This window comes from Asterias rubens, chromosome 14, assembly GCF_902459465.1.
Source record: "Asterias rubens chromosome 14, eAstRub1.3, whole genome shotgun sequence".
Classification (NCBI taxonomy): domain Eukaryota; kingdom Metazoa; phylum Echinodermata; class Asteroidea; order Forcipulatida; family Asteriidae; genus Asterias; species Asterias rubens.
This window is the reverse complement of record NC_047075.1, coordinates 9,880,870-9,908,193: the sequence shown is the minus strand read 5'-3', so window position 1 is coordinate 9,908,193 and position 27,324 is coordinate 9,880,870. Positions and strand designations below refer to the sequence as shown.

General features: G+C 38.8%; 1 protein-coding gene across 2 annotated transcripts in view; it reads left to right on the top strand.

The window, feature by feature from the left end:
• Nucleotides 1–4,597: 4,597 nt before the first annotated feature.
• The window catches only part of LOC117299286 (NACHT domain- and WD repeat-containing protein 1-like), a 57,056-nt gene continuing 34,329 nt past the window's right edge, over nucleotides 4,598–27,324 (top strand). Inside the window, exons 1-5 of one of the 2 annotated variants that reach the window (XM_033782774.1) lie at nucleotides 4,598–4,691; nucleotides 21,784–21,882; nucleotides 23,278–23,358; nucleotides 25,360–25,467; nucleotides 25,878–26,766. In XM_033782774.1, coding sequence (XP_033638665.1) covers nucleotides 4,635–4,691; nucleotides 21,784–21,882; nucleotides 23,278–23,358; nucleotides 25,360–25,467; nucleotides 25,878–26,766 — 1,234 coding nt within the window. In that variant the 5' untranslated portion in view covers nucleotides 4,598–4,634. Of the gene's footprint in view, nucleotides 4,692–20,792; nucleotides 21,167–21,783; nucleotides 21,883–23,277; nucleotides 23,359–25,359; nucleotides 25,468–25,877; nucleotides 26,767–27,324 lie in introns of those variants that run through there. The other variant, XM_033782775.1, reaches the window with a different exon arrangement.

Sequence of the window (27,324 nt, the reverse complement as noted above, 5' to 3'; positions counted from 1 at the left end):
TATCAAGTGCTAAACACGGTTTATTGAAAAACTATGTTTATCGACTGATAAACACAGTTTTACGCCGACGCCAGATGCCCAATAATTCGATAAACAGTGTTTATCAAGTGATAAACCTTGTTTATCAAGTGATGAACACGGTTTATCGAAAAACAGTGTTGATCGGTCGATAAACACAGTTTCACGCCGACGCCAGATGCCCAATAATTTGATAAACAGTGTTTATCAAGTGATAAACACGGTTTATCGAAAAACAGTGTTTATCAGTCGATAAACACAGTTTCACGCTTACGCCAGATGCCCAATAATTCGATAAACAGTGTTTATCAGTTGATAAACACTGTTTATCGAAAATCTCTGTTTATCAACTGATAAACACTGTTTATCGAAAAACTATGTTTATCGCCGAAACTGTGTTTATCGAGTGATAAACATAGTTTATCGAACTAATGAGCATTTGGCGTTGGCCAATAACTATGTTTATCAAAAAACCTTGTTTATCAAGTGATAAACTGTGTTTATCGAAAAACTGTGTTTATCGATCTGATAAACACTGTTTTTTGATAAACCGTGTTTATCAATTGATAAACAGTGTTTATCGAAAAACTATGTTTATCACTTCGAAAAACTCTATTTATCGCTTGATAAACACATTTTTTCGATAAACAGTGTTTATCAGTTGATAAACACTGTTTATCTCGATAAACTCTGTATCGGCGAAAAACAGTGTTTATCGAGATAAACTAAGTTTATCCAGTGATAAACAAAGTTTTTCTCGAAAAACAATGTTTATCGAATTATTGGGCATATGGCTTGCCATATACGCTTGCCGTAAGCACAGAATTCACTGCTTCTGCAAGCGCTGATTCTGTGCTAACGGTAAGCAGAGCCATGAAATTTGGCCCAGATCTACGGAGATATTCCACCAATCTCTGCTCCGTGCTCAACGCAACATCCGCTTTGCTTGTCACTGATTTCGTGCTAATAATTAAAGGAATACGTTGCCTTGGATCGGTCGATTGGTTTTTGAAAAGCGTTTGTAACCGTTTGTTATAAAATGCATATTTTTGTTAGAAAGATGTTGTAAAAGTAGAATACAATGATCCACACAAATTTGCCTCGAAATTGCGTGGTTTTCCGTTTTACTTTGCGAACTAACACGGTCGGCCATTATGGGAGTCAAAAATTTGACTCCCATAAATGGCCGACCGTGTTTGTCGACGAGGTAAAAGGAAACCCACGCAACTTCTAGTGAAACCTGTGTGGATCATAATATACTACTTTTAAATATCTTTCTTATCATGTGCATTTTATAACAAACGGTTACAAACGTTTTTCAAAGACCAACTTGACCGATTCACCAAGGCAACGTGTTCCTTTAAAGGCAGTGGACACTATTGGAAATTACTCAAAATAATTATTAGCATAAAACCTTTCTTGGTGACGAGTAATGGGGAGAGGTTGATGGTATAAAACATTGTGAGAAACGGCTCCCTCTGAAGTGCCATAGTTTTCGAGAAAGAAGTAATTTTCCACAAATTTGATTTCGAGACCTCAGATTTAGAACTTGAAGTCTCGAAATCAACCATCTAAACGCACACAACTTCGTGTGACAAGGGTGTTTTTTACCTCATTATTTATTATCTCGCAACTTCGGTGGCCGATTGAGCTAAAATTTTCACAGGTTAGTTATTTTATGCATATGTTGAGATACACCAACTGTGAAGGCTAGTCTTTGACAATTACCAATAGTGTCCACTGCCTTTAAAGACCAGATCATACACGATGTGTTACATTGGAGAATACCGTGCCCTAGAGGAAGACCACTCAACTACATCGACGTGATCGGTAGAGATACGGAGTCTGACCTTCCAAACATGATGAGGGATAAACACCTCTGGCGTGACGCTGTGCATGTAATCTCTGTTGCGAACGAACGCATGATGATGATAATGACGAGTGTGGTGCACTCTTGTCAACATAAACTTTCCACTTTATGTGAGGACGCCCTCTTGTGAGATATGATCGTGGGTACCATTTTAGTAGTACATTACTCCATTGTTACCTTTTCACGAATGAGACAAGGTTTCGCGTGACCATTGTTTCATACACTTATGAAACAGTCTTGGCGGTAATTTGTATCGACCTAATTATTCGTATAGACCTTAAAAGCACGTGACTTCATTTCAGGATAGGGCGCCCTCACCTAGAGGTCAAAAGGAGGTTCATTGGCCAATCCTGTGCACATGTGCGTCGCGCGTACACATTGGGTGCGTTCCTTTAGCTTCTCTGGGTCGACCCCCGGTGTGTGGCGGTTTTTATTTCCAGAACGAACGTGGGTTATTATCTGCACACGTTCGTCCTGGAAAAAAAAAACGCCACACACCGGGGTCGACCCAGGGAAGCTTAACGAACGCACCCATAAATTTGTGCGATTTTATTCTTTTCGTCACCGTTTTTCCTCTAAGATGGCGGCTGGACGACGTCAATGCATAGGTCTATTTAATAATTTGGAACTCGTGTTAAATACAAGCACACGATTTTCGTTAAACAACATTTTGAAATAACGAAACCCTATAATGTTTGTCGTCGAAAAGCTGTATTAACATTTAACATCATTTATTTTTTGGGTGAGGTGTGCGACAAGTCGGACTAGCATCTCTAAATGTTTGGGGCATTGATTAATTGTTGTCAACGCAGTCGCGATTGGACACCAACCATCAGAAGTCTGAGAAGATTTGAATTGATTCGAATCGTTTCTCATGCTCAGATTCATTAGTCCACTATAGTCAAGATAATGTGTTGAAATTATTCAGCATTGTTTTGTACAGTGAGTGTAGTTACTAAAGTTATATCTTTAAAGACAGTGGACACTAGTGGTAATTGTCAAAGACCAGTCTTCTCATATTTTGGTGTATGTCAAAATATGCATGAAATAACAAACCTGTGAAAATTTGAGCTCAATTGGTCGTTGAAGTTGCGAGATAATAATGAATGAAAAAACACCCTTGTCACACGAAGTTGTGTGCCTTTAGATGGTTGATTTCGACACCTCAAGTTCTAAACTTGAGGTCTCGAATTCAAATTCGTGGAAAATTACTTATTTCTCGAAAACTACTCCACTTCAGAGGGAGCCGTTTCTCACAATGTTGTATACTACCAACCTCTCCCCATTACTCGTTACCAAGTAAGGTTTTATGCTAATAACTATTTTGAGTAATTACCAATAGTGTCCACTGCCTTTAAGTGCTCGACCTAAAGCAAGGACATTTTCTCAAAAAAGTTGCTCAAACTCGTTTCTCAATTACGTAATAAATTACGCCCTCGAACCCCACCGTATTGCCAATACAGCGAACACCAAAACAACTTGCTCAGTGCCAGTGTAACCAGGACAACAAACAACAGTCGTCGAACCGTGTCCAAATAATTAGTCAGGCCCCGTCAATACACATAATGCCCTTGAAAAGCGTCTGGATTAAGACCCCCCTACGGCTATTATAGGTTAACAATACTGTATACAAACCACATGGGAAAGCAGCCATGTGGGGTTAACAATAGGGAACAATCAGTGTATGGGGCTATGGTTTGGTGATCACAAAGGCAGGGTACCGCAAAGGCATGCGTAAAAAAAAACACGGCTGCTCGTTCTAAAAACTTGTTGTTGCTGTTCACAGTGCGAACTGGACTTAACTACGAATAACACGCAGATAAAACTGGTACCTGATTATGGTTTTATTGACTATTCTATTTGACTTCAACTGCCACAAGCTATAATGGATATACCTTGACCGTTCGAATGAAGTAATGACACTTGTTATCAAGTGATCTTTGCGTAAATACTTCGTTACCGTGTATTGAGCAAGGAGCAGACCAACCGTGGTGTAACCCTTTGCTCTATGGTTTAACCCCGACTTCGGAAACTGCCACCATCGGGGGTCTGTTGGCCAAGGAATCGAGTGCTGGCCCGGACTGTGTGATAAACTAAATTGCAATAAATTTGGAGTTGTTGCGGGAAAGGGCGCCTACTGCTATAATATACACCCGATCAACTATGTTGTTTATTGACATATTAGTGTATTTTCTATGATACTGCGTTTTTGCACTTGTTGACATCATAACACTGCACTTTTGTATTGGAGATTTTTTAACCCTCTCATATCGGAAACCATGACAACGGATAATACAGATGAAGTCAACGACTGCCCGTGATCGTAGATGTGACGTCACTCTGATGGAGCTGCATGGGCGTGTTCTGATTGGATATTAATTAATTAATGCATAAGGTAAAGTGAATCGAGTGATCTCATTGCAGTGGTTGGTATCACATACATGGATGATAGGTAGAAACTTGTGCCTTTTACCACTTAACGGAATTATGTTATCTAGATCTGCATAGCCGTAAACTTTATCTCCATTTTTACACTCGACAAATTTACTCTGATAAGAAATAATCTCCTGCTGAAGTTCAGGCTTGGACCCATAAAATGGAAACTACAGAAGTAGAGCAGTTTACACCGATGTCGGATATAGCTGATTTAATGATGACCAGCCCACATCGCTTGTCCACCGCGGGGCGGCTACGGGCCTCCGACGGGGGCTTTGAGTCAGCGAGTGCTACGGAGTTCAACCCACGAATGAGGGGGAGGATGAGTTTACAGTTTGAAAGCCGTGGTCCAAGTGCACAGTCAAGGGTAAGTTGCTTGCCAAACAAACCCTGGGAAAATTGTCCCTTGGAAAATTGACCCTTGGAAAATTTTCCGTTCGGCTTGACTCCGTCTTATATTGCAAATCTCCTTTTACCATTTGCCCCCTCTCGCACTCTTCGTTCTTCTGCTAAGTCCCTTTTAACTATTCCTAGAACTTCCTCATCATATGGCGATCGTGCCTTTTCCGCTCATGCTCCTAAACTTTGGAACGCTTTACCTAATAACATCTGGCGCTGTAGTTCTCTTCCATTGTTTAAAAACTTGCTTAAAACTCATTTATTTAAATCCTCTTACACTTAGCTCGTTACATGTCTTGACAGTAGATTATTCATTGTATAATTTTGTATTGTGTTCTACATTTCTTTTTTGTTGTATGTATTGTTTTTTTGTTCTGCGCCTCGGAATAGGGTCTTAGACACTAGATAGATGTCGCATTATAAATGCATTATTATTATTATTACTGCCACACCTTGTCCCTTATGTTTACCAACTGGCAACAGGAATAGTATTTCATTGAGTAAATTATATACTATTTTGTTTCATAACGAATGAAAAAGTTGTGGTAGGAATGTCTCCCTAATGTACCCAAATATTCCTAAAGATGGGTGAATAGTGAAGACTGGATATAGAAACAAAATTCCAGAGCCTTCTACACAGTTACTTCGAGCCGGCCATTACCTCTACGAATTGTTTATAATTGTGTTTTCCTTGGCCCTTTTGGCAGGCATGAGGGAATGAGGGCCACAATCTGTTCGCACTTTTACAAAGGGATAAACTCGTTTGGGCATGGTTTGAGAGCTCTGTCCTTACTCTTTGGTTTGAGTAAATCAGATACTAAATTTATAACTTTAACATCCCACTTTTTATGCAGTGAACACACGGAGCTTACTTGTAGAAATAATTGTTCATTAATTTTGTGTAAGCTGATTGTGCGCTTTGTATCAAATTTGTAAAAAATCTCTGTTAATAAGGTTATTGTCGTTAGCATGTCACGTCAAAGTCCGCCGGTTGTCAACGGTTCGTATGTCATGATAAATAGCGATCCTTTAGTTTTCAAACTATTTTACACAATCAGTTTTTCGGTTATTTTTTTTTTCATAGGTTTCCATGTACAGTTTTCAAGAAAATTAATCCATTATCAAAATCATACGACATTCTAATTCACATTCTCGGACGTTGTAGTTTGTTATGCTATTTTTGTGTGTACACTAAACATCACGTGCATGTTTTACCTTTACGTTTGCAAAAACCGAAAGCGCCCTACGAATCCATTGTCACGTTACACGGTAAATCCATTGTGTATAATTCATCAACATTCCATACGCTAAATTCAGTTTACAGATGCTGTAACGATTTGTTCGAAGTGTAAACTTACCTCGCCATTGATCGCACGGATTAAGATATTTAATTCCCTCAAAATTTACAGATTTGTTTTGTTGGAGCCACGAATGTGCTGTCCCGTTTGTTGGAATAGGTATAGTGTCCACTGCCTTTAAAGCCGATGTGTATAAAGCATTTCAAACATTCTCGCTAGATATATCGGGCAATCTCGATAGTTGGTAAGACATCTGCTCGGATCAGCCCCTGTTTCTCCTGTTCATCTTGTACTCGTGCTCTTTATTGTCGACCACCTTGTAGACGTGATCCGCGGTCCATACAATTGTAAGCAAAACGACATTTCTACAAAAGAGGGTACGGTTTCGGTTATGGTATATGTCTAGTAACTATAAGGAAACAAAATTCCCGTTGCGTAAATATTTCACACCTACTCAGTCGGACCATAAATAACCAGTGGGGTCGATTTCACAACGAGTTAACATAACTTAGGACTAGTCCTAGTACATGTAGATATTAAAAACTTAAAGGAACACGTTGCCTTGGATCGGTCGAGTTGGTCTTTGAAAAGCGTTTGTAACCGTTTGTTATACAATGCATTATGGTTGGAAAGATGTTTTAAAAGGAGAATACAATGATCCACACAAATTTGCCTCGAAATTGCGTTGTTTTCCTTTTACTTTGCTAACTTTTACACGGTCGGCCATTTATGGGAGTCCACAACTGCTGTAAACCCTGTAAATTATTTGTAAATCTGTGAACTTTTTTTTTTTTTCTGTACCCAAAGGGTCCAATGGCTTTAAAACAATTATTTTCTGATTTTAAAAACATAAATGTAAACTGATCAAAGATATGTCCTTGATAATGTTGCGAGCACTTTAAAAATATGATTATAAATTTGGTAATTAGTAATAACACCGGAAGTTTTATTTGTGTTCGGTAGAGCGATTATGGTGCGTGTATTGCCATAGACACGCTCCTTCGGGTCCTCGGAACACCATAATGTCGACGATGAGTGGTTATTTGGAGTCCGGATTGCACATAGGACAACTTCACAGGCGTCTAAAGGCACTGGACACGTTTTGTCATTACTCAAACAATTGGCATAACAACTTAATTACTCGCTAACGACTACGGAGAGCTGTTTATGTATACATTGTGCCAAAACGGTTCTATATGATGTACATGTATAACGTCTATAGTGTTTGAGAAGGAGGTAATTTCTCGGTAAATTATTTGAAGCTGAGAACGACTTCAGGCCTGAAGTCTTTTAAGGCCTCTGAAAGCACACAAATTTGTGCAACTTTACCCACATTTTTTTACTTGCGACTTCGATGACCAATGGAGCAAACAATTTCACAGTTTTGTTGTTATGACTCTGTTTGGATACACCCAGCGAGAATACTGGTCTTTGAAAATATTATTTCCAAACGTGTCCATGTGTCTTTAAACAAACGGAGGTGCCGCACAACTCAATGGTTCCAAAGTCCGTTTTCATCAATATATTTTCGGGCACCTGTAGCGACATAACAATAATTGGTTGGTAATTATGGGGCAAAATCGTTAACAGATTGATTTTGGACTTCGGTTTATTGTAAAATCGTAAAATAATACAAAACGACCTTTTAGATGGTATGTCAACAACGTAACGTCAATTAATTTGAACAGATTTTTTGTGTCGAAGATTGTGACAGGCATATTACAGCCGATGTGTTGTATAGTGCAAATGCAAAATTCATGTTAGTTTCTCATCAAACCATTGCAAAATCAAAAGAAACTTAGACAAGTTTTGTTCAATATTTTCACTATTTATTTCACCACTATCAAAATAAGTAGGATTTAAAACATGGTGGAAATACGATATAGAAAGGTTTGCGGTAACACTACAATGTATGTAATGATTATCTCAAATGAGTTGGGGTGGTTCTGAAAAGAACCGTTGGTTTCAACACAAACCACCGTTGAAACCAACGGTTCTTTTCAGAAACACCCCATATCATAAGAGATAGTCATTAACATGGTGTTACCGCATACCTTTCTATATAATATCAAAGTACGTGTACGTTTCAAACCAATACTTAGTCGTGGTTTCAATAACAGCCAAAGATCCAGATTTTTTTGTCTGGCCTTATGGAGTTTGTATACAGACAATTATGTTCAGGAGAATAGACGAGAAAGTGTGATTCGTGAGTAGAATATACGAGCCGAAGGTGGGTATAAATAATAGTCCCGTATCTACACCGAAGAGTCTATTTCCCTATTGAATATAGAACAGTTTCGTTAAAAGATTCGTCAAAAAGATACGTACATATTATACACTTTAATGAATGACGTCACATGAAAGGCAGTGGACACTATTGGTAATTACTTAAAATAATTATTAGCATAACACCTTTCTTGGTAATGAGTAATGGGGAGAGGTTGATGGTTTAAAACATTGTGAGAAACGGCTCCCTCTGAAGTGCCTTAGTTTTCGAGAAAGAAGTAATTTTTGACGAATATCGAAACGCACACAACTTCGTGTGACAAGGGTGGTTTTTTCTTTCATTATTATCTCGCAACTTCGATGACCGATTGAGCTCAAATTTTCACAGGTTTGTTATTTTATGCAAAATGGTTGAGATACACCAACTGACAATTACCAATAGTGTCCACTGCCTTTAAAAGATTCTTCAAAAAGATACGCACAGTTATTCTACAATGAGTGACGTCACATGAATAGTTTATGGCTATAGATATCTCATTTGGAAACTCGTTAGTGGACGTTAATCCGGGAGTCGTTGGTTCAAATCCCGCTATATCTAGTATTTTTTCTTCGTTCAACCCCGAATCATTTAACATTTTTACCCAGTTAGTTTTCCTTATGTGTTTTTATCCGAGACGCAAGTTATGTACATGATATGCATTTGACAGTATGTACTCTCTAAATGTAAAAGAGTGAAAAACACCACTCTTTACATTTCGAGCTGTCCCTCATAATATGGCTCTTCAAAAAGAGTGGTGGTATATTCACACTTTTAGAGGGGTTTCACTCAAGGACCGAGTGAAAATCACTCAAAAAGTATGGAAGACCACTCGAAAAAGAGTTTCATATGGCTCTTCAAAGAGTGCTTTAGAGTAGAGAGTATGATATCATTAATTTGACGTCATCACGGTGACGTCGTCAGACCGTACATGTTTGTTCATCGTCTAACTGTTACACCTTCGTATTTGCCTAGAATTCTTAATCCATTGTCAGTGTATCGACTTCCCCGTAAAACTCTGTTGAGATGCTCTTTGAGAATGGTTGTTTAGACACTGCATCCCCGAGGCGTCAAGAAGACTTGGTGAGAAGTGCCTTTTAAAACTTTGCATGGTGGAAGGGAAACTAAAAGGGAGATAATAATAGATCGGGCAAGTTGGTAAATGAAAAGCATTTGAAACCTTTTGTTATGAAATGGACATGGTTAGAAGGTTGTTTAAAAGTATAGAATGATCCACACAATATATGCCTCGAAATTGCACTATTTTCCCTTTACGTCGTGAATTAACACGGCACTCTTACTATTTAGTGTTAAGTCAAATTGTTTTACACCACAAAATGGCCGACCGCGTTATTTCGCGTTATTTCGCAAGTAAAAGGAAAACCACGCAATTTCGAGGCATATTTTTGTGTGGAACATTATATTTTACTTTTATCACATCTTTCTAAGCACAATGCAGTTAATAACAAACACTTTTCACAGACCAACTCGAAGTGGGATTTTAAACTTTGAGTGGTGGAAGGGAAACATAAGAGGGGTTTTGCGGTAACACCGTGTGATTACGAACCGGTGGCAGAACCCTCACATACTCAGAAGAGACAGGCACATGGTATTACCTTAAACCTCACTTGAGAGCGACTGATGGAGCCGCTTTTGTGTTCAGACGATGCTCTGTGGTCCTTGATCTATGAGGGGTGAGACGCCATCAGCGCCTTATGATTGTGTACAGTCTCCACGGTATGTGCTTCAAACCTACAGAGATTTACTGAAGTATTTTGTGTGGCTTTTGCAGTTAGAGAGATTTCGGTCAAGTGCGAGACTGTCCTTTCTTTAGGTTGGCACAGAAGCTGTCAAAACACTTCACAACAAACAGTAGCATGGACGGGGAAACATGGCGCCTGCTAGGATATTACGTAGACCCACTCTCTTACTTGTTCAGAAGTTTCCGTGAAGAGTTAGAACTGCTCTGATTGGTTGGAGGGCTCAGAGTTATGTGTTTGTTAGTGTTTTAGTTATTTTACCTCGATGGTTATACAATTTCCTTATTATTTTCATTTCACTCAGCAAGTATAGGACCTTTTTTATGCCCCCACCCTCTAGTCTTGAAATCAAGTCGGTAATTGTTAAAGGCAGTGGACACTATCGGCAATTATTCAACATAATTATTGGCATAAAATCTTTCTTGGTGACGAGTAATGGGGAGAGGTTGATGGTGTAAAACATTGTGAGAAACTGCTCCCTCTGAAGTGCCATAGTTTTCGGGAAAGAAGCAATTTTCCACGAATTTGATTTCGAGACCTCAGATTTAGAACTTGAGGTCTCGAAATAAACCATGTGAAACACACACAATTTTTGTGTGACAAGGATTATTTTTCTTTTATTATTATCTCGCAACTTCGACGACCAATTGAGCTCAAATTTTCACAGGTTTGTTATTTTATGCATATGTTGAGATACACCAACTGTGAAGGCTAGTCTGTGACAATTACCAATAGTGTCCACTCTCTTTAAGCGCGGTGCGGTAACGGGGACCGTACACTCATCCTCGATCCCAGTATGTGCGCTACCAACGACCGTTGCATGAATGTATAATCGCACTGTGACTGTTACATGAACGGCATAATGTGTGTTTGTAACAAATACTATAGGTAGCGCCTAACGACGTGTCGTCAAGTCTGCCCCGCATAGTAATGCCACTAATTCTGATAAGATATAGTTTATTGACAAGATGATTATATGTGATCTTCACTTCATGGTCAAATCATAATTATTACTTGCTCAAGATAAAGCAGTGCAACTACAGGTACTCGCCTCGTTCTGGATTCTCACCCAGTGAATGGGCCTTCACACATTTTTTGTCCTGTTCTCTGAAAATACTTCACAATTTCATCCTTCTTAACGTTATTCCTCTGGAAACTTTTAAAATAGAACCGATTACACTGCTCTGTACAGATGCATACTAGTTTGTTGAAATTTGTTAATTTGGTTTGCTGATAGATTCCTTTAAAAAGTTGGATTGCTTAATATTCTATGTTTCGGAATTCGGAGATATAGATTGAATCAGAATTAAGGAGACTTCTCAGTTCTGTAAAGAACAGTCCTGCTTTTTAACTACTACAATGTACCTATAGAAAATCTGCAGGCGGGACTTCACTCTCCTAGCTAATTATGGAAGAGTGGGTTCTTCAAAGCCTTGACGTTTCGACTAGCTTGCTCTCTATATAGTCATCTTCAGGAAACTGAAGAGTGTGAGGTACAATTGGTCTTTTGTTCAAGTTTTTTGCAGTGTCCATGGTATAATGTTGAAGCACCAAGAATGTGCGCTTTTTAAATCCACACTCAAACGAAACGAAGGTGGGATGCGAGGGGGTTTCTTTGACCCTTAAAACCATCTTCAGAGATTACCTCTCCACCTGTTAATCCCTGATATATTACTATGTTATCCATCCACGATGCTGAATAAAGCACCTACTTAAACTCAGGGTCTTCACATTCTTAATCCCATCAGAGCCACATTGGATAAAGGGGGAAATCCCTCTAGTACATGCTCTCTAAGATTCTGGTTAGGTTTTGTTGCATCTACACTAATCTTAAATAAGGCCAAATAAAAAAAAATCAGTTGATCGTCCCCTCCCTCAATGCTTATGAGGCCGCATTCTTTTTTTATAAGTTGTTTTTATTTATTTTTCATTTATTTTTCAAAAAGACAAATTTTCTGTGTAATTCTCCTTCAAGCCATTATTCACTTTCAGCACAGACAAAAAATTAAAAACTTACAGATTTACAAATAATTTTCAGGGTTTACAGAAGGTAATGGTGAAAGACTTATCTTGAAATATTATTCCATGACATGCTTTACTTTTTGAGAAAACATTAAAACAATATCAATTCTCGACAGCGAGAATTACGGATTTATTTTAAACACATTTTAAAAGGGTGGGTTGTCTCGTTATTTTCTCCCGACTCCGTTGACCGATTGAGCCTAAATTTTCACAGTTGTTATTTTATATATAAGTTGTGGTATAAGTGTGGGCCTTGGACAATATTGTTTACCGAAAGTGTCCAATGGCTTTAAACAAAGATATTGACAACATAGGGCTAGATATCTCAGTTGATATAGAGGACCGGCACGTTAATCCGGAGGTAGTTGGTTCGAATCCCACTCTAGTCAATTCTTTGTTCAACCCCAACAATCATTTCAAAATTTACCCAATCAGTTTCCCCTGTGGTTTATATTGATATCGTTTCAAGACAGTGGACACTATTGGTAATTGTCAAAGACCAGTGTTCTCACTTGGTGTATCTCAACATATGCATGAAACAACAAACCTGTGAAAATTTGAGCTCAATTGGTCGTCGACGTTTTGAGATAATAATGAAAGAAAAAACATCCTTGTCACAAGAAGTTGTGTGCGTTTAGATGGTTGACTTCGAGACCTCAAGTTCTAAACTTGAGGTCTCGAAATCAAACTCGTGGAAAATTACTCCTTGCTCGTAAACTACGTCTCTTCAGAGGGAGCCGTTTCTCACAGTGTTTTATACTATCAACCTCTCCCCATTACTCGTTACCAAGTGAGGTTTTATGCCGATAATTATTTTGAGTAACTACCAATAGTGTCCACTGCCTTTAAGAACTTGTAACTACATAAAGTAAGTGATGACTCTTTACTGAAAAATTGGTTCCCATGTTTAAATGAAAATGCTTGGCGGACACCTTTGGAATATAAAAACCCCTCATCCCTCCTCTTTTTGGAAAACCCAGACGATCAACTGTTTTTTGCTTTTACTCGGCCTAATAAATAAAAGCGTTTCTTGTAGAGGCCTAAGTAGCGAAGCATAAGACACAAGTCTCTTCCTTTGAGGGGTGTGACTACCGGAGCAACTTGAGCCGTCCTCTTCCTTTATGTCCTCCGCCGAGGTCGCCTCGAGGTGGCAAGACAAAAGATGCGGCTTATAGGTAGCACCAGTGGGTCTCCAGAGGAGTTAAGAGTACACAATGGATGACTAGACACATTGTGAACTTTAAGTGCGAGTGGGTGTACTCGTCTTTCGGTCTTTCGGTCGTGCATCACATCAAAACAACCCGTGGTTTGTCTCATGACGATCACAAGTTGAAACGTTGAGACCAATGTTATTTGCGTAGTGCCTTTAAAAAGGCACTACGCAAATAGTTGTTAGCATAACAACTTACTTGGTAACGAGTAACGTAGAGCTGTTGATGGAATAAAACACTATGAGAAACGGCTCCATCTGATGTAACGTAGTTTTTGAGAAAGAAGAAATTTCTCACTAAAAGATTTCAATTGATTTCGAGACCTCAGTTGATGTCTCAAACTCAAGGCATCTGACAGCACACAACTTGTGCGACATGGGTGTTTTTTTTCTTAATCCATTATTCTCTCGCATCTTCGACGACCAATAATTGAGTTCAACTTTTCACAAGTTTGTTTTTTTCCTGCATTGTCAGGGTACAACAAGTGAGAAGACTTTGACTATTACCAAAAGGTGTCTAAAGTGCATTTTAAGCCCACTAGGTCCCAGGTTTGTTGTTCTAATTCATATATAGTTGGGATTCACCAAATAATGATACTGTTTTTTTTTTTTTTGGTTTGTTTTTACAATAAATTAAAGTACGGATAAACCCTAACTGTAAAACGCTACAATGATATGGTCAATTGTCAACATAGCACACATGTATATATTATTTCATGGAAACACAGAATACCTACCCGGCGTGTTTGTCACTAATGTCAATAGATAGAGTGACGTATTTTTTTTATTGTGATACGTCACTTCGTGGAAACGCAAAATGTACAAAGGTCATTGGGAACACGTTGCCTTGGATCGGTCGAGTTGGTCTTTGAAAAAGCGTTTATAACTGATATTATGGTTAGAAGGATGTTTAACAAGTAGAATACAGTGATACACACACATTTGCCTCGAAATCGCGTGGTTTTCCTTTTACTTTGCGAACTAACAAGGTCGGCCATTTATGGGAGTCAAAAATTATTTGACTCCCATACATGACCGACCGTGTTAGTCGACGAGGTAAAAGAAAAACCACGCAATTTCGAGTGATATACTTGTGTGGATCATTTTATTCTACCTTTAAAATATCATTCTCATCATTATACATTTTATAACAAACGATTACATACGCTATTGAAACACTAACTCGACCGATCCAAGGCAACGTGCTCCTTTAATTTCCCGGTCAGTTCCCATAGCGGTTTATAATTTGATTACTGAAATACAAATTTGAATCCTCTGCCTGCCATTTCCCATTACAAGTTGTATCGAAAATTGGGTTTGATCCAAGGCTACACGACAGTTACAGGTTGTGTACGTATGGCTTCTGACCTGCAACCTGAAAACAGAAAAAGAAAAAAAGAGACACCAACATGGGTACATGTAGACCTATAATGCAGCGATCTTTGGGTCCAAATCCCACTCTAGTACATGTTTTTATGTAGTTGGTCAACCCGATTAATTTCAAACTAGTTTTCAGTTTGTTTGATTTCGATACCTCAAATTCTAAACTTGAGGTCTCGAAATCAAATTCGTGGAAAAATACTTCTTTCTCAAAAACTACGTCACTTCAGAGGGAGCCGTTCCTCACCAAGTTTTCTATCAACCTCTCCCCATTACTCGTTACCAAGTAAGGTTTTATGCTAATAATTATTTTGAGTAGTTACACATAATTATTGTCCACTGCCTTTAATATCAGTTGCCTTTAAGTTGTGGTTTGTAGGAAGGTTAGCCTTAAAGCCATTATACACTTTCGGAACAGAAAAAAAAAAAATAAAAAAAAATCACAGAATTACAAATAACTTACAGGGTTCACAGAAGGCAATGGTGAAAGACTTCCCTTGAAATATTATTCCATGAAATGCTTTACTTTTTGAGAAATTATTAAAATAATTATCGATTCTCGATATCGAGAATAACGGATTTATTTAAACACATATTATAATTGTTTTGAGTAATTACCAAAAGTGTCCACTGCCTTGATACCTATTTGCCAACATTGTCTTCAGGTGCGGTTTCCTGTGCGTCTGGTGTAACCAACTTTACAGCCCCTTGTAAGCACCGTGAAGACTCTTCTCATCTGAAATCACACTTTATCTGTGTATTAATTATTGACGAGGTTCATGCAATATTGAGCTCTGAAAATCCCAAGGTGTTAACTCACACTCACTCCCGGTCGCCCACACTTTATCAAACGTGTTGATGGGTTATTTACGATCACTCATTCGCACAGAGTATTGATTGCGTATCGATCGCGTATCGATTCTCTATTGACTACATGGCCCACATGGGTAAAACGTGGATTATATTGATGGATAAAAACTTGTGGTCAAAAATGGTGGGCAACTAGGCCACACGAGTGGTTCTATCGAGTTTAATATGGGGTTTGAGACATGATGGAGAGTTATCAGTGTATTTTCAGTTGTTTGCGGTAACACCAAACTAATTTGTTTAAACATACGGGTCCATTTAATTACTCCACGGTATTGGTCGCGGTATCAGCCTTCGGGCAACTGTACAAAAGAGCAACTACCGCGAGATGATCAATTACCTAAAATGCAGTGCTGAAGAATTAACCGTCTTGACGCGTGAAAAGATCTTAAAATAACAAACATGTCTTCTTTTTTTAAAGTCTGTACAAACACTCTGGCTGTCTTATTTTTAGGGAAGCCTTATCAGTTCGCTGTGCGCAAAACAAAGTAGGGATGAAGGCCTATAGCACAAAGGACAACAAATTACTTCACCTAAAGCCATTTCCAGTGCATCTAAAAAGACAAAAAAGAAAAAAAAAATACAAGAAAAACAACGCCTCTGTTTTTTTTTTTTTTTTTGGTAGTTAATTTTGCCCGACTGCGAACGGTTAATAATCTTCAATTGGGAAAGAAGATTCAAATCAGCTTTCCCCAAACGACGATCAGAGCATACTCATCGAAACGTCAAACCCTTCTATAACAAATCATGGAGGAAGGAATCAAATTAGGGTTGCCAAAATTGAAATAGCCTCTGTCAAAATACATTCTGTCAAATCATGGAGGTAGATATACAATTCCAACATAATTATATCTTCGAGAATTAAATTATAATAGCGGTTGCCCCGATTGGGAACGGTTAGTAATCATCCTCAATTGGGGAAAAAACTTCAAATTCAGAGCTGCCCAAATTGGAACAACAGTTTCTGTCAAATGAGTTCCGAATGGGTCATTACTATTGGTGTGGGTTAACTATAGACTTCCAATGCCACCAGCCAACCGTGAACTATCAGTTTGTTCGGGCATAGCAACGGGGAAACTAAGCACGCCCTGCTGCCCGTTCAAGCGACGACAGTAATCGCACCTGGTGCAATAACATCTATCATTACTTATATTCTTGACACGGTAATAAGCCAACTAAAATATTCGTTTACCAATACGTTGCTGATAGAGTTACACCATTTTGTGGCCTTTGAATCTGTGTCCATATTGGAATTGTGCATCCTGTCTCACCCAAACCTGGGCTCGCGATTTCATTGTACTGGAACTTCATTTGTATTGTATTAAAGGCAGATGGACAATATTGGTAAATACTAAAAAATAATTATTAGCTTAAAACCTTCTTTTGTAATCGAGTAATGGAGCTGCTGATAGTAGAAAACATTGTTAGAAACGGCTCCCTCTGAGGTGATGTAGTTTTCCCCATTACTCGTTACCAAGTAACGTTTTATTCTAATACATAATTATTTTGAGTAATAGTGTCCACTGCCTTTAATAATTTGAACCCAAAACACACATTCCTTTTCTTAGAGTAGAACCAGCGTTACTGATAAGTTACCCAATAAAAAAAGTATCTAAATCGGTTTGACCTTCACAAAACAAAGGAGGAAGGTCAATACCGGTGCTTCAGATTCGAAGAAGGGCGTTATGAGGAAATCGATGAAAAGGCGACTAGACAAACCTTTGTTTATTAAAAACAGTGACCTTGTTAGCCTCTGGAACATAATCCAGAGTATTTCTTGGCAGGCATGCGGTTCCTCCATTATTAAAAGCACTGCTGCACCTAAACGCCAATTCAAACAACCAAGACCGAGTCAAAAATATTGCCTGTGGTCCGGCTGGCAATAAAAACGGTCACCATTTAAAGGCTGTGGACACTATTGGTAATAATTGTCAAAGACGAGCATTCACAGTTGGTGTATCTCAACATAATAATATGCATAAAATAACAAACCTGTTAATATTAATTTGAGCTCAATCGGTCATCGAACTTGCGAGATAATAATGAAAGAAAAAAACACCATTGTCACACGAAGTTGTGTGCGTTTAGACGGTTGATTTCGAGACCTCAAGTTCTAAATCTGAAGTCTCGAAATCAAATTCGTGGAAAATTACTTCTTTCTCGAAAACTATGGCACTTCAGAGGGAGCCGTTTCTCACAATGTTTTATACCATCAATTTCTCCCCATTACTCGTCACCTAGATATGTTTTATGCTAATAATTATTTTGAGTAATTACCAATAGTGTCCACTGCCTTTAAAAACAACCCCGGGCCCACATAGAAATAGACTGCTGATGTAAACTTTGCGAATGACAACGTTTGATAATATTGGTCGCGCTGGTTCGTCACTGATGAAGTTGGTTGCACCCCTAAGTTCCGACGCTCTTTTGACACCAACGTTGGCAATGCCCCGTCTCCTATCTACAGCCAACCATGATTTGAGTCAGTGGGGGTTGCCGGAACACAGGGATGTCGGAGCAGGGGTCGGATGTCTATACCATGATGGGTACTTTTACATCTTGTTTCCAAAATGTCCGCATAATAATTGCAGTAGATACAAGCTGAAAGGTGGTTGTATTGTTGTCGTCCGCGTCTGTCATCGTCTACATCATGTTATTGTAGCCCCAACACGAGTAGAAATGTGTTGATTCTAAATAATTGGCAATTTATTATTAGTATTTCATTGCTTTAGGCTACTCAACTCCTTACATAAACATTTTGATCAGAATAATTCGGCTTTACATACAAAAATCAACATAATATCAAATCAATGCGTTTTGCACGGTAAGCCCTTTACACAATTCATTTACACCCCTTAAATTCTGTTCCGAGCTTCCTCAGTTCCGCATAAAATAGACCACGAAATTCCAGCACTGCCCTTATCATCAAAGTTGTGTATTTGGTTCCCTGTCATGATATAACTACATCCATCATACCACACTCACCGTTGCCCCGGTAACAGCAAGTAAACACTATTATGGTATAGAGAACTAAAGCCTGTAGCTACACTCGGTTGGCCTCCAACGGGCAGGGGTCGACCTTTGGGCTTTACGTTGTTGACTATTGTATAGAAAGCTATGTGGTGGAAATACCTGTTACTAAACATGCAATGGTGTACTACTATGTTTGATCGGATTTTATGCTGAAATCAATGAAGCCGCTGGGATTTAATTGGAAGTGAAAATATGAGTGATTATGGGACAAGTTGTGGAGCCTGTTGTTTTTAGGTCCTGGCTCATCGAACATTGTGTTTGATCTTGCTCTATGGTATGCACTGTGCTGGTGATAGGCACTAAGTTTCAGTTACAAACTGCACTGTTGCCTTTTTTGTGTGTGTATGCTGCAGATGAAACTCAATAATTATTGCAAAAACCACGGTTTTACTGATAGGTAAGTTTGTCTGTGATCATGATTTTGGGTTTAAACACGATTTTTTGTTATAAAGACGCTGGACACGATTGGTAATTGTCAAAGACCATTCTTCTCACATGGTGACTTGGTGTATCTCAATTAACATAATTATAATAGGCATAAGAATAACAAATCTGTAAAAATTTGAGCTCAATCAGTCGGACGTCTAAGTTGCGAGATAACAATGAAAGAAAAACACAATTTCCACACGAAGTTGTGTGCTTTCAGATGCTTGCTTTCGAGACCTCAAATTCTATATCCGAGGTCCCGGAATCAAAATGTGTGTATCCCGACGGACCCTCGATCAGCTTCGTAGCTCTTTGAATCATTACGAAATTAATGTGTGGAATTCTGCTGATTTAATTTAAAAATGATTTTTGGGCTTGAACACCAACAATCATTTCAAAAATTTACCCAGTCAGTTTCCCTTGTGGTTTATATTGATTTATTTTTAACTCAGACTCAAAGGTGGACAACATTGTGTGCGATTGGCAGGGATTTTGGCCCATTACAAAGGGTGCGGGTTTTAAAAAGAATTATAATTATTATTATTTTTTTTCGAAAGTTGTGAACTTATGATTATGCGAGCATTTCGAAATGCTTCAATCTTTAATGTGTGCTTCCAGTGAATTTAATTCTGTTTAGACGAAGAACCAGAATCGTGCCACAAACACAATTATTATTTAACAATAATTGTTAAGTAATAATAACAATAATTATTGTATTGTATCACGGGTATAAAATAATTATACCCGTCAATGCAGCTTGTATTGGGTCCAGCATAAGTTTTGTCAGTGGCTGCTCGAAAAGATGCATTGTTGATTCCGTTATCAATTTTGTTTAAAGACAGTGGATACTATTGGTAATTGTCAAAGACCAGTCTTCTAACTTGGTGTATCTCAACTATGCATAAAATAACAAACCTGTGAAAGTTTGAGCTCGATCGGTCGTCGGAGTTGCGAGATAACTATGAAAGAACAAATCACCCTTAAGTCACACGAAGTTGTATGCTTTTAGATGCTTGATTCCGAGACCTCAAATTAATTATAAACTTGAGGTCTCAAAATCAAATTTTGTGGAAAATTACCTCTTTCTCGAATACGTCACTTCTGGGAGCCGTTTCTCCCCATAAAATCGTTACCAAGTGAGGTTTTATGCTGATAATTATTTTGAGTAATGTGTCCACTGACTTTAAAACCCTTCGGCTTCGGTTGAATGTGTTTATGTTGATTCTGTTTTGTTGTAATGGGAACAGCTTAATATTGCAAAAAAAAAAACACGTTTGACGTAAAATAATTATTGCACATGAGCTAACAACACGCTTCCTACTTTTCTAAATACAAAAAGGTGTGAATCAATTCCGCCGATATTTGTTTTTAAATGCACAGTACACGTTTGGTATTGTCAGAGACAATAAGTTCTCACTTGGTGAATCCCACCATCATCATAAAATTACAAGCATGTGAAAATTTGGGCCCAATATTATTGGTCATCTTAGTTGCGAGAACAAAATTAATTATGAAAGAAAAATCACCCATGTTGGACGAATTAATTGTGTGTGCTTGCAGATAGGAATACAAGATTTCTAGCTACAGGAGTCTTTTATTATTTTAGTGAGAAATTACCTCTTTCTCAAAAACTACGTTACTTGAGAGGGAGTCGTTTCTCAATGTTTTTCCACTATCAACAGCTCTCTAATGCTCGTTACCAAGTCAGCTTTTAAGTTAACATTTGTTTTGAGCCTGCAGTGATTTCTGGGTGGGTATGTTGACAATAGAGTGTGATGTCAGATTGAATGGACCTGGTATTTTAGTGCACTCTCTCTCCTCGGCGAAGAATAAGAAAGGTTAAAACAACAGAGGGCGCTGCAGGTGGCAATTATTATCGGACGCGACGAGGATCGAAAACTGTGCACTCTGTTGTTTTAAGTTTGTGGACTTTTCTCGACTTAATTTCATGTGGACGATGATTTGCTTCCAGTGATTTCTGCACATTGTTGTAGTCTGACTTTCCTAATAATGACTTTGCAAATTAGAATCATGCCACTGTCGGGTGAACGTCACGATTTTGGGTGACCTTTTCAACTGATGTCGTCAGGAACAAGTAGTATTTTTCCAGCGTGTTTGGACAGGCTGTCATGACCGTCTATCGTCGCGTTTCGCCCAGGGTCTGGACGGTGCAACAGCCATCAGGTTCAGTATCACGGACGGTGTTCAGTTCAGTTGACAGTGTGTTTGTAATGGTCGCTAAACACTTAGCAAGTCCAGATCAGGGGAAATAATCCAAAGGGGATATTTGGATCCACACGTCGCCGCCAATTTATCCCCCCTGTTTTTCTAGTTATTTGGTACCAGTGAAGAGTGTTTATAATATTATGCCATAACAAAAAACATAACAAGCTATTTTATTATGCCATAATAAAGCCATAATTTATGGCTTTTGGACTTAAAGTTAGGGTGTTTGGAATCCGAGTGGTTTATCACTAAGAACATTCGTGTGTGTTGGGCTTTACCTTTAGGGATCTTGTTTGGACCTTGTGTATAGCTAGGGTTTTAAATTGTTGTCCCCTGCCTCTTTGGTGTTTTTACGGATGTTGTTTTTGCAAGGTTTGGGATTTGCTTTTTGTTTATGTTTATGTGATTTTAATTTAATAAAGTAAGTAGCGTTGTATTATTAAATGTCAACATTGAAGTATAAAATGACACTGAATTGAAATTATATTATTCAAAATATTTTTGTCAACTGTGTCCATTTAAAAATACATATTATAAATATTTATGGATTTGTTTTTCTGTTATTGTCTTTTTAGGGTAAGAAAGGTTCCCTGCAGCCAATGTCTCAAGAAGTGCGACTAGGGCCAAATGGGCGTAGGTTCACTTCAGCATCATTTGCTCCAGGACAGACTAGCGTAAGTTAGAAATTTGTGATTTGTATTTTATTGTTACGACTTGTGGCATGGTTACCTAGCATATTTTTTTACTGAAAACAAGGTTTTGTGCATCCCTGATAAGGCCAAGTTAAAAAAAAAAACATGTTTCGCGTCCCCGCCCGCTTCCTTTTTACAGGCTGCCTCCTTTTTTATTTTATTTTTTTATGCACATTTTTTTATTATTTTTTTTTTAAATAGGGTTATTTTAAATGATCTCAGCAAAAACAATCTGAATGTCTTGTCTGAATGCCTCGACTAAATTGTTTCATTTATGTTTTGTGTATTTCAGCAGAAGAAAAAACAATAGATATTTGACATTTTAACAAAGAATGGCGGCCATCTTGAAATAACAAATGAAAAACAAAAAGCCCCTCTTCCTCCTTTTTTTGAAAAACCCGGACGTGAAACATGTTTTTTTTTTACTCGGCCTAATGTGACAATGGGTTAAAAAAATCATCAGGCCTGGAAATGGAAAGGGCAAGGGCATTCGATTTGAAAAGTGGGAATTCCATTGGAAACATCTTAAAAAGGGAAACTTTTGAAGGGCACCAAGGCCAAGATCGGGGGCAACTGTCCTGAGGGCATGGCCACGGAGGACGTGGACTTCGTGTAATTTCAGGCCTGAACAATAGCCGCTTGTGCCATAAGTACACTAATTAAAGGATTTGGGTACTTTTTCAAAATGTCCATAGATTTACATTAAACTTACAGGGTTTGAAGATAATGATAGTGGAAAGCTTCCCTTGAAATATTACTTACTGAGGTGATGTAGTTTTTGAGAAATGAGTAAAACAATGTCATGAAAATACATTTGTAAATGATTAAAATAATTTTCGTCTCATGAGATGAAAATTATTTTCATGACATTGTTTTACTCATTTTCCCCAAAACTACAGCACCTCGGCCTGTAATATTTTCAGGGAAGCTTTCTACTATCATTATCTTCAAACTGTGTAAGTTTAGTGTAAATCTGTGGACATTGTGTTTTTTGTCCTACAAAAGTTACATAGACCCTTTAAAGCCATTGGACCCTTTCGGTACAGAAAAAATTTTTTTTTACAGGGTTTACAGAAGATAATGGTGAAAGACTTCTCTTGAAATATTAGTCCATGAAATGCTTTTCTTTTGAGAAAACAGTAAAAAACGAGAATTACGGATTTGTTATAAACACATGTCATGACATGGCGAAACGCGCGAAAACAGGAGTGGGTTTTCCCGTTATTTTCTCCCGACTCTGATGTCCGATTGAGCCTAAATTTCCACAGGATTGTTATTTTATATATAAGTTGTGATACATGAAGTGTGGGACTTGGACAATACTGTTTACCGAAAGTGTATAATGGCTTTAAACAAATTTCAAATATTTTTTGGCAGCTTGAAGACCATGGGCATCTCCGAGGCACAGACAGACGGATCAGTACAAGAAACAGCAAAGTTATCGTCTCCTATCTCAGGGTAGGTAATAATAAATAATTTATTCATTTATATTGCGCCCATTCCATAAAATGTACACAAGCGCATAACAAAATAATTATAAAAATATAACATTTTACAACAGGAAAATATACAGCAATCCAAACAAACTGAAAATACAAGAACCTTACCATGCTTACAGGACAATCCGAAGAGTTAAAATTGCAAAACATTAAGACAGACCAAAACAAACTAGTAAAGGAACAATATATTTATATGCACAATCAGTAAAAAGCTTTTTTAAAAAGATAAGTCTTAAGGTCAGATTTAAAAATATCGAGGCTGCCAGCGCTCCTAATATGAGGGGGGAGTTTGTTCCAGAGGTGGGGAGCACTATATTCAAAGGGATTGCCCACCCCAAAAACCTCACTCAAATAATGTATTCTATTATCAGTGCGGTACCCGCTGCCAAAACATAGGATTCAAACTGCCTAGCTGCTGGGCAACCTCGGTTGTCTAGTTGGTAAGACACTGCTCTAGAATTGCAAGGGTCGTGGGTTCGAATCCCACCCGAGTAACATGCCTGTGATATTTTTTTCACAGGACTCGGGTAAGTACTGAGTATACAGTGCTAACACACATCGGTGTATGGGTAAAACCAAAATTAATATTCTTTATCCCCGATGCAAATTTAACATCTATTATATCGTTGCGGTACCCGCTGCCAAAACATAGGATTCAAACTGCCTCTAGCTACCGGGCAACCGTGGTAGTCTAGTTGGATTGCAAGGGTCGTGGGTTTGAATCCCACCCGAGTAACACGCCTGTGATAGTTTTTCACATGACTTGGGAAAGTACTGAGTATACAGTGCTAACACACATCAGTGTATGGGTAATTGCTATTGTCCCAAGTAAGATAGTTTAAATAGTTTGGTTTAAATATTGTTTTTTACTTTTGCGGCCAATGACCAAATTACAGTAAAAATTGAAATTTTTACAAAATTAGTTTACAGACAAAAATAGTTTTAACTATTTTGTATAAATTGTAATTTTTACTGTAATTTGGGTTGTCCACAGCTTTTGAACTAGCAGGTTAAAAAATATTAGTAGGTGGTTTGTAGAAGGACTGAACGAGCAGGAAGCATGTTGCTATTTGTCATGGTGTTCGGAGCCCGACGATGGGCCCAATATTTTGTTTTCATTCTAGATGCTCTGTGATGCGATTTGAGCAATATTTCTGGCTTAATCTGTTGGACAAAATTTTTCTATTACATTTTTTGGGGACATTATATAGACGATGTGACCTGTGACGTCACATGTTTACAAAAGAGCCACAGAGCCTGGACTTCCTGCAGGCATGGTATTTACACAGCTCAATGGAAGAAAACATACAATCTTATACTATGGAGATTACACTGTCAAATTCTTATCAACTTTTGATATGATGAAAGGGGGCACATCTTAAAACTTGTCCAGCTTTAACTTTCATAGCTCTTGGATTTATGTGGAAATTATGACCCAAAATGCCAACTTTCCCTTATGACCAGTGCAGTATCTTGCCTGCCAGGCGAGCCAAAGAATGTACAAGGTCACACTTATTGTAAACAATGTTCACATGGTCTATCTAGGGTCTAAAACAATCCCAAAACCAAAGTAAACTTTGCCTTAAAGGGACGGTACACGTTTGGTAATTGTCAAAGACCAGTGTCCTCACTTGGTGTATCATATCATAAGCATAAAATAACAAGCCTGTGAAAAATTAAGCTCAATTCGTCATCAGAGTTGCGAGAAAATTATGAAAGAAAAAACACCCTTGTCGGACGAATTTGTGTGCTTTCAGATAGGAATAAAAGACTTCTAGCTAGAAGTCTTTCTACCTCTTTCTCAAAAACTACATTACTTCAGAGGGAGTCGTTTCCAACAATACCAACTGCTCCCCAATGCTCGTTACCAAGTCAGTTTTTAAGTTAATATTTGTTTTGACTACCAAACGTGTACCTTCCCTTTAAAAGCTTACCTTTGTATGTTTTAATCTTTAAACAGAAGCAGTTACGACAGCGTCTTCTCCAAGGATCAATCCCAGATGATGCTCTATCACACAGCTATGAAGAATCGCTGGACGACCCTTCATTCCAAGTGCCTCCAAATGCGGTAAAAACACACTACCCCAAGCTTGTATATATATATGCCTGCAACCGTGGACCTTTTTTTGCAACAGCTCCCATTGGTTTTGTACACGTTTTTCACAACTGTGGACCTTTCCCGAAACGCAAACTTTATATTTTTCTCTTTGTTATAGGTCCCCGTTTGAATACCTACATGTACAATGTACTCATCAACCTCACAGGCCTGGAGTTACACTAAAGGCTGAAAAGGCCATTGCCTATAGCCCCTGGTTGGCCTTGGTGCCCCCCTTTACTATTTATAAGGCCACTCAGTGACAACCACTGCAGATCGGATAAAGAAAGATTTTTCAAACTTGTGAGGGTTGGTGTCCGTTTATATGATTGTACTGTATGATCCTACCTAACAATTTCTTTTTTTTTCAAATTGTTTTACAGAAGTATGGAAGACACAATATGTTTTCCAGGTACACAGACTATGGAGGTCGGCAAAGTCGTGTGAGACCAGACAGTCCAGAAGGTCTAAAGTCAAGTGAGGAGGCAGTCGAAGGTCGTGAGTTGTCACCATTGAGACAAGTTAGCGCTCAAGGAGTTCTACCTAACAGGGTACGGGGCGGAAGCAGAGGTCCAGAGGTGAAGATTAGCGAAGGCTGGGCTCAAGGCGATGGTAGAATGCCACCACTCACTGAAAGCAAAACTAACATAGATGCTGCATCGAAAACGGGGGAGAACACTCCCACTAAGGTAGAAGCTACAAAAGCACTGGCACCCAGGACTGTAGATGCCAACCAAAAGGGCTATAGGAGTGGCTCCCCTGCTCTGAGTCTAAAATCGCTGAAATCCACTGGAAGCGGTGACAGTCACGATGGTTCCTACGACAGCGCTCAGAGTCTGACGCATTTGCCTAGAATCGGGAGCACCGTGAGTGCTGGTACCCACCGGCCGGCGTCGGCACTATCAATAGATGAGGATGTAAGGTTACCAGTGATTGGAAAGGACTCCAAAGCAATTTCGCAACCGGACGAAACGTCAATATCTGATGAAGGATCGGAGAAGTTGAAATTGGATTCTGGGGACGGATCTAAAGGTTTGATACTCAGTGATGCGGCTGATGAAACCACTTTACCTCTTGATGACACGGATGGTTGTATCCCTCCGAGGGAAGAAGTTAGTCCCGTTCCGAGTCAATACCCCTTACCTCATGATAGGATGACGGTTGATTGCGAAGAAGATGAATGCATCAATCGTCTTATGATGGGCTATTTTGACGCTGAGTTTCCAATGGAGAAAAAGATCATAAGAATCTTCATATCTTCAACTTTCTCAGGTATTTTTGAATTGTTAAAGGGGCTGTGACGCCATGATCAAAGCAGGCCATTCGCTCGTCCCCAGCGCATTGCTTTAACCAAAGGCGCTGGGATGGGCAAACGTATCATGTAATGTCATTGGTTTAATAATGCGCAGTCCCATCATGCATCACACTCACATTGCACCATATTTCTATGTACTGTGTGCATGACGTACTTCCTGAACAAGAATCTGTGCAAGCGATTAGCCCATCCCAGCGGTCCTGGATAGACTGGCCGCTGGGGCCGAGCGAAGTTCAGGGGTAGAAATACACAAGTGGCTCATGTTTACCATAATTGCGAAAGCAGGCCTGTTGTGGCTTTACATAAGGTTTATCGCGAATAGCAAAATATCAAGAGAGGGCGCTGTTGAACCCACACAAAGATGTAGGCCATGCGTGCGCACGTCGTGCATGACAACATACACCGCCGATAGCAAATGCCCCATCTGCCTACCCATAACGCATTGCAGTTCTTAATCGCAATAAACCTTATAATGGATGAGCTCTCACCCAGTTACTGCATGCACTTCCTCTGTG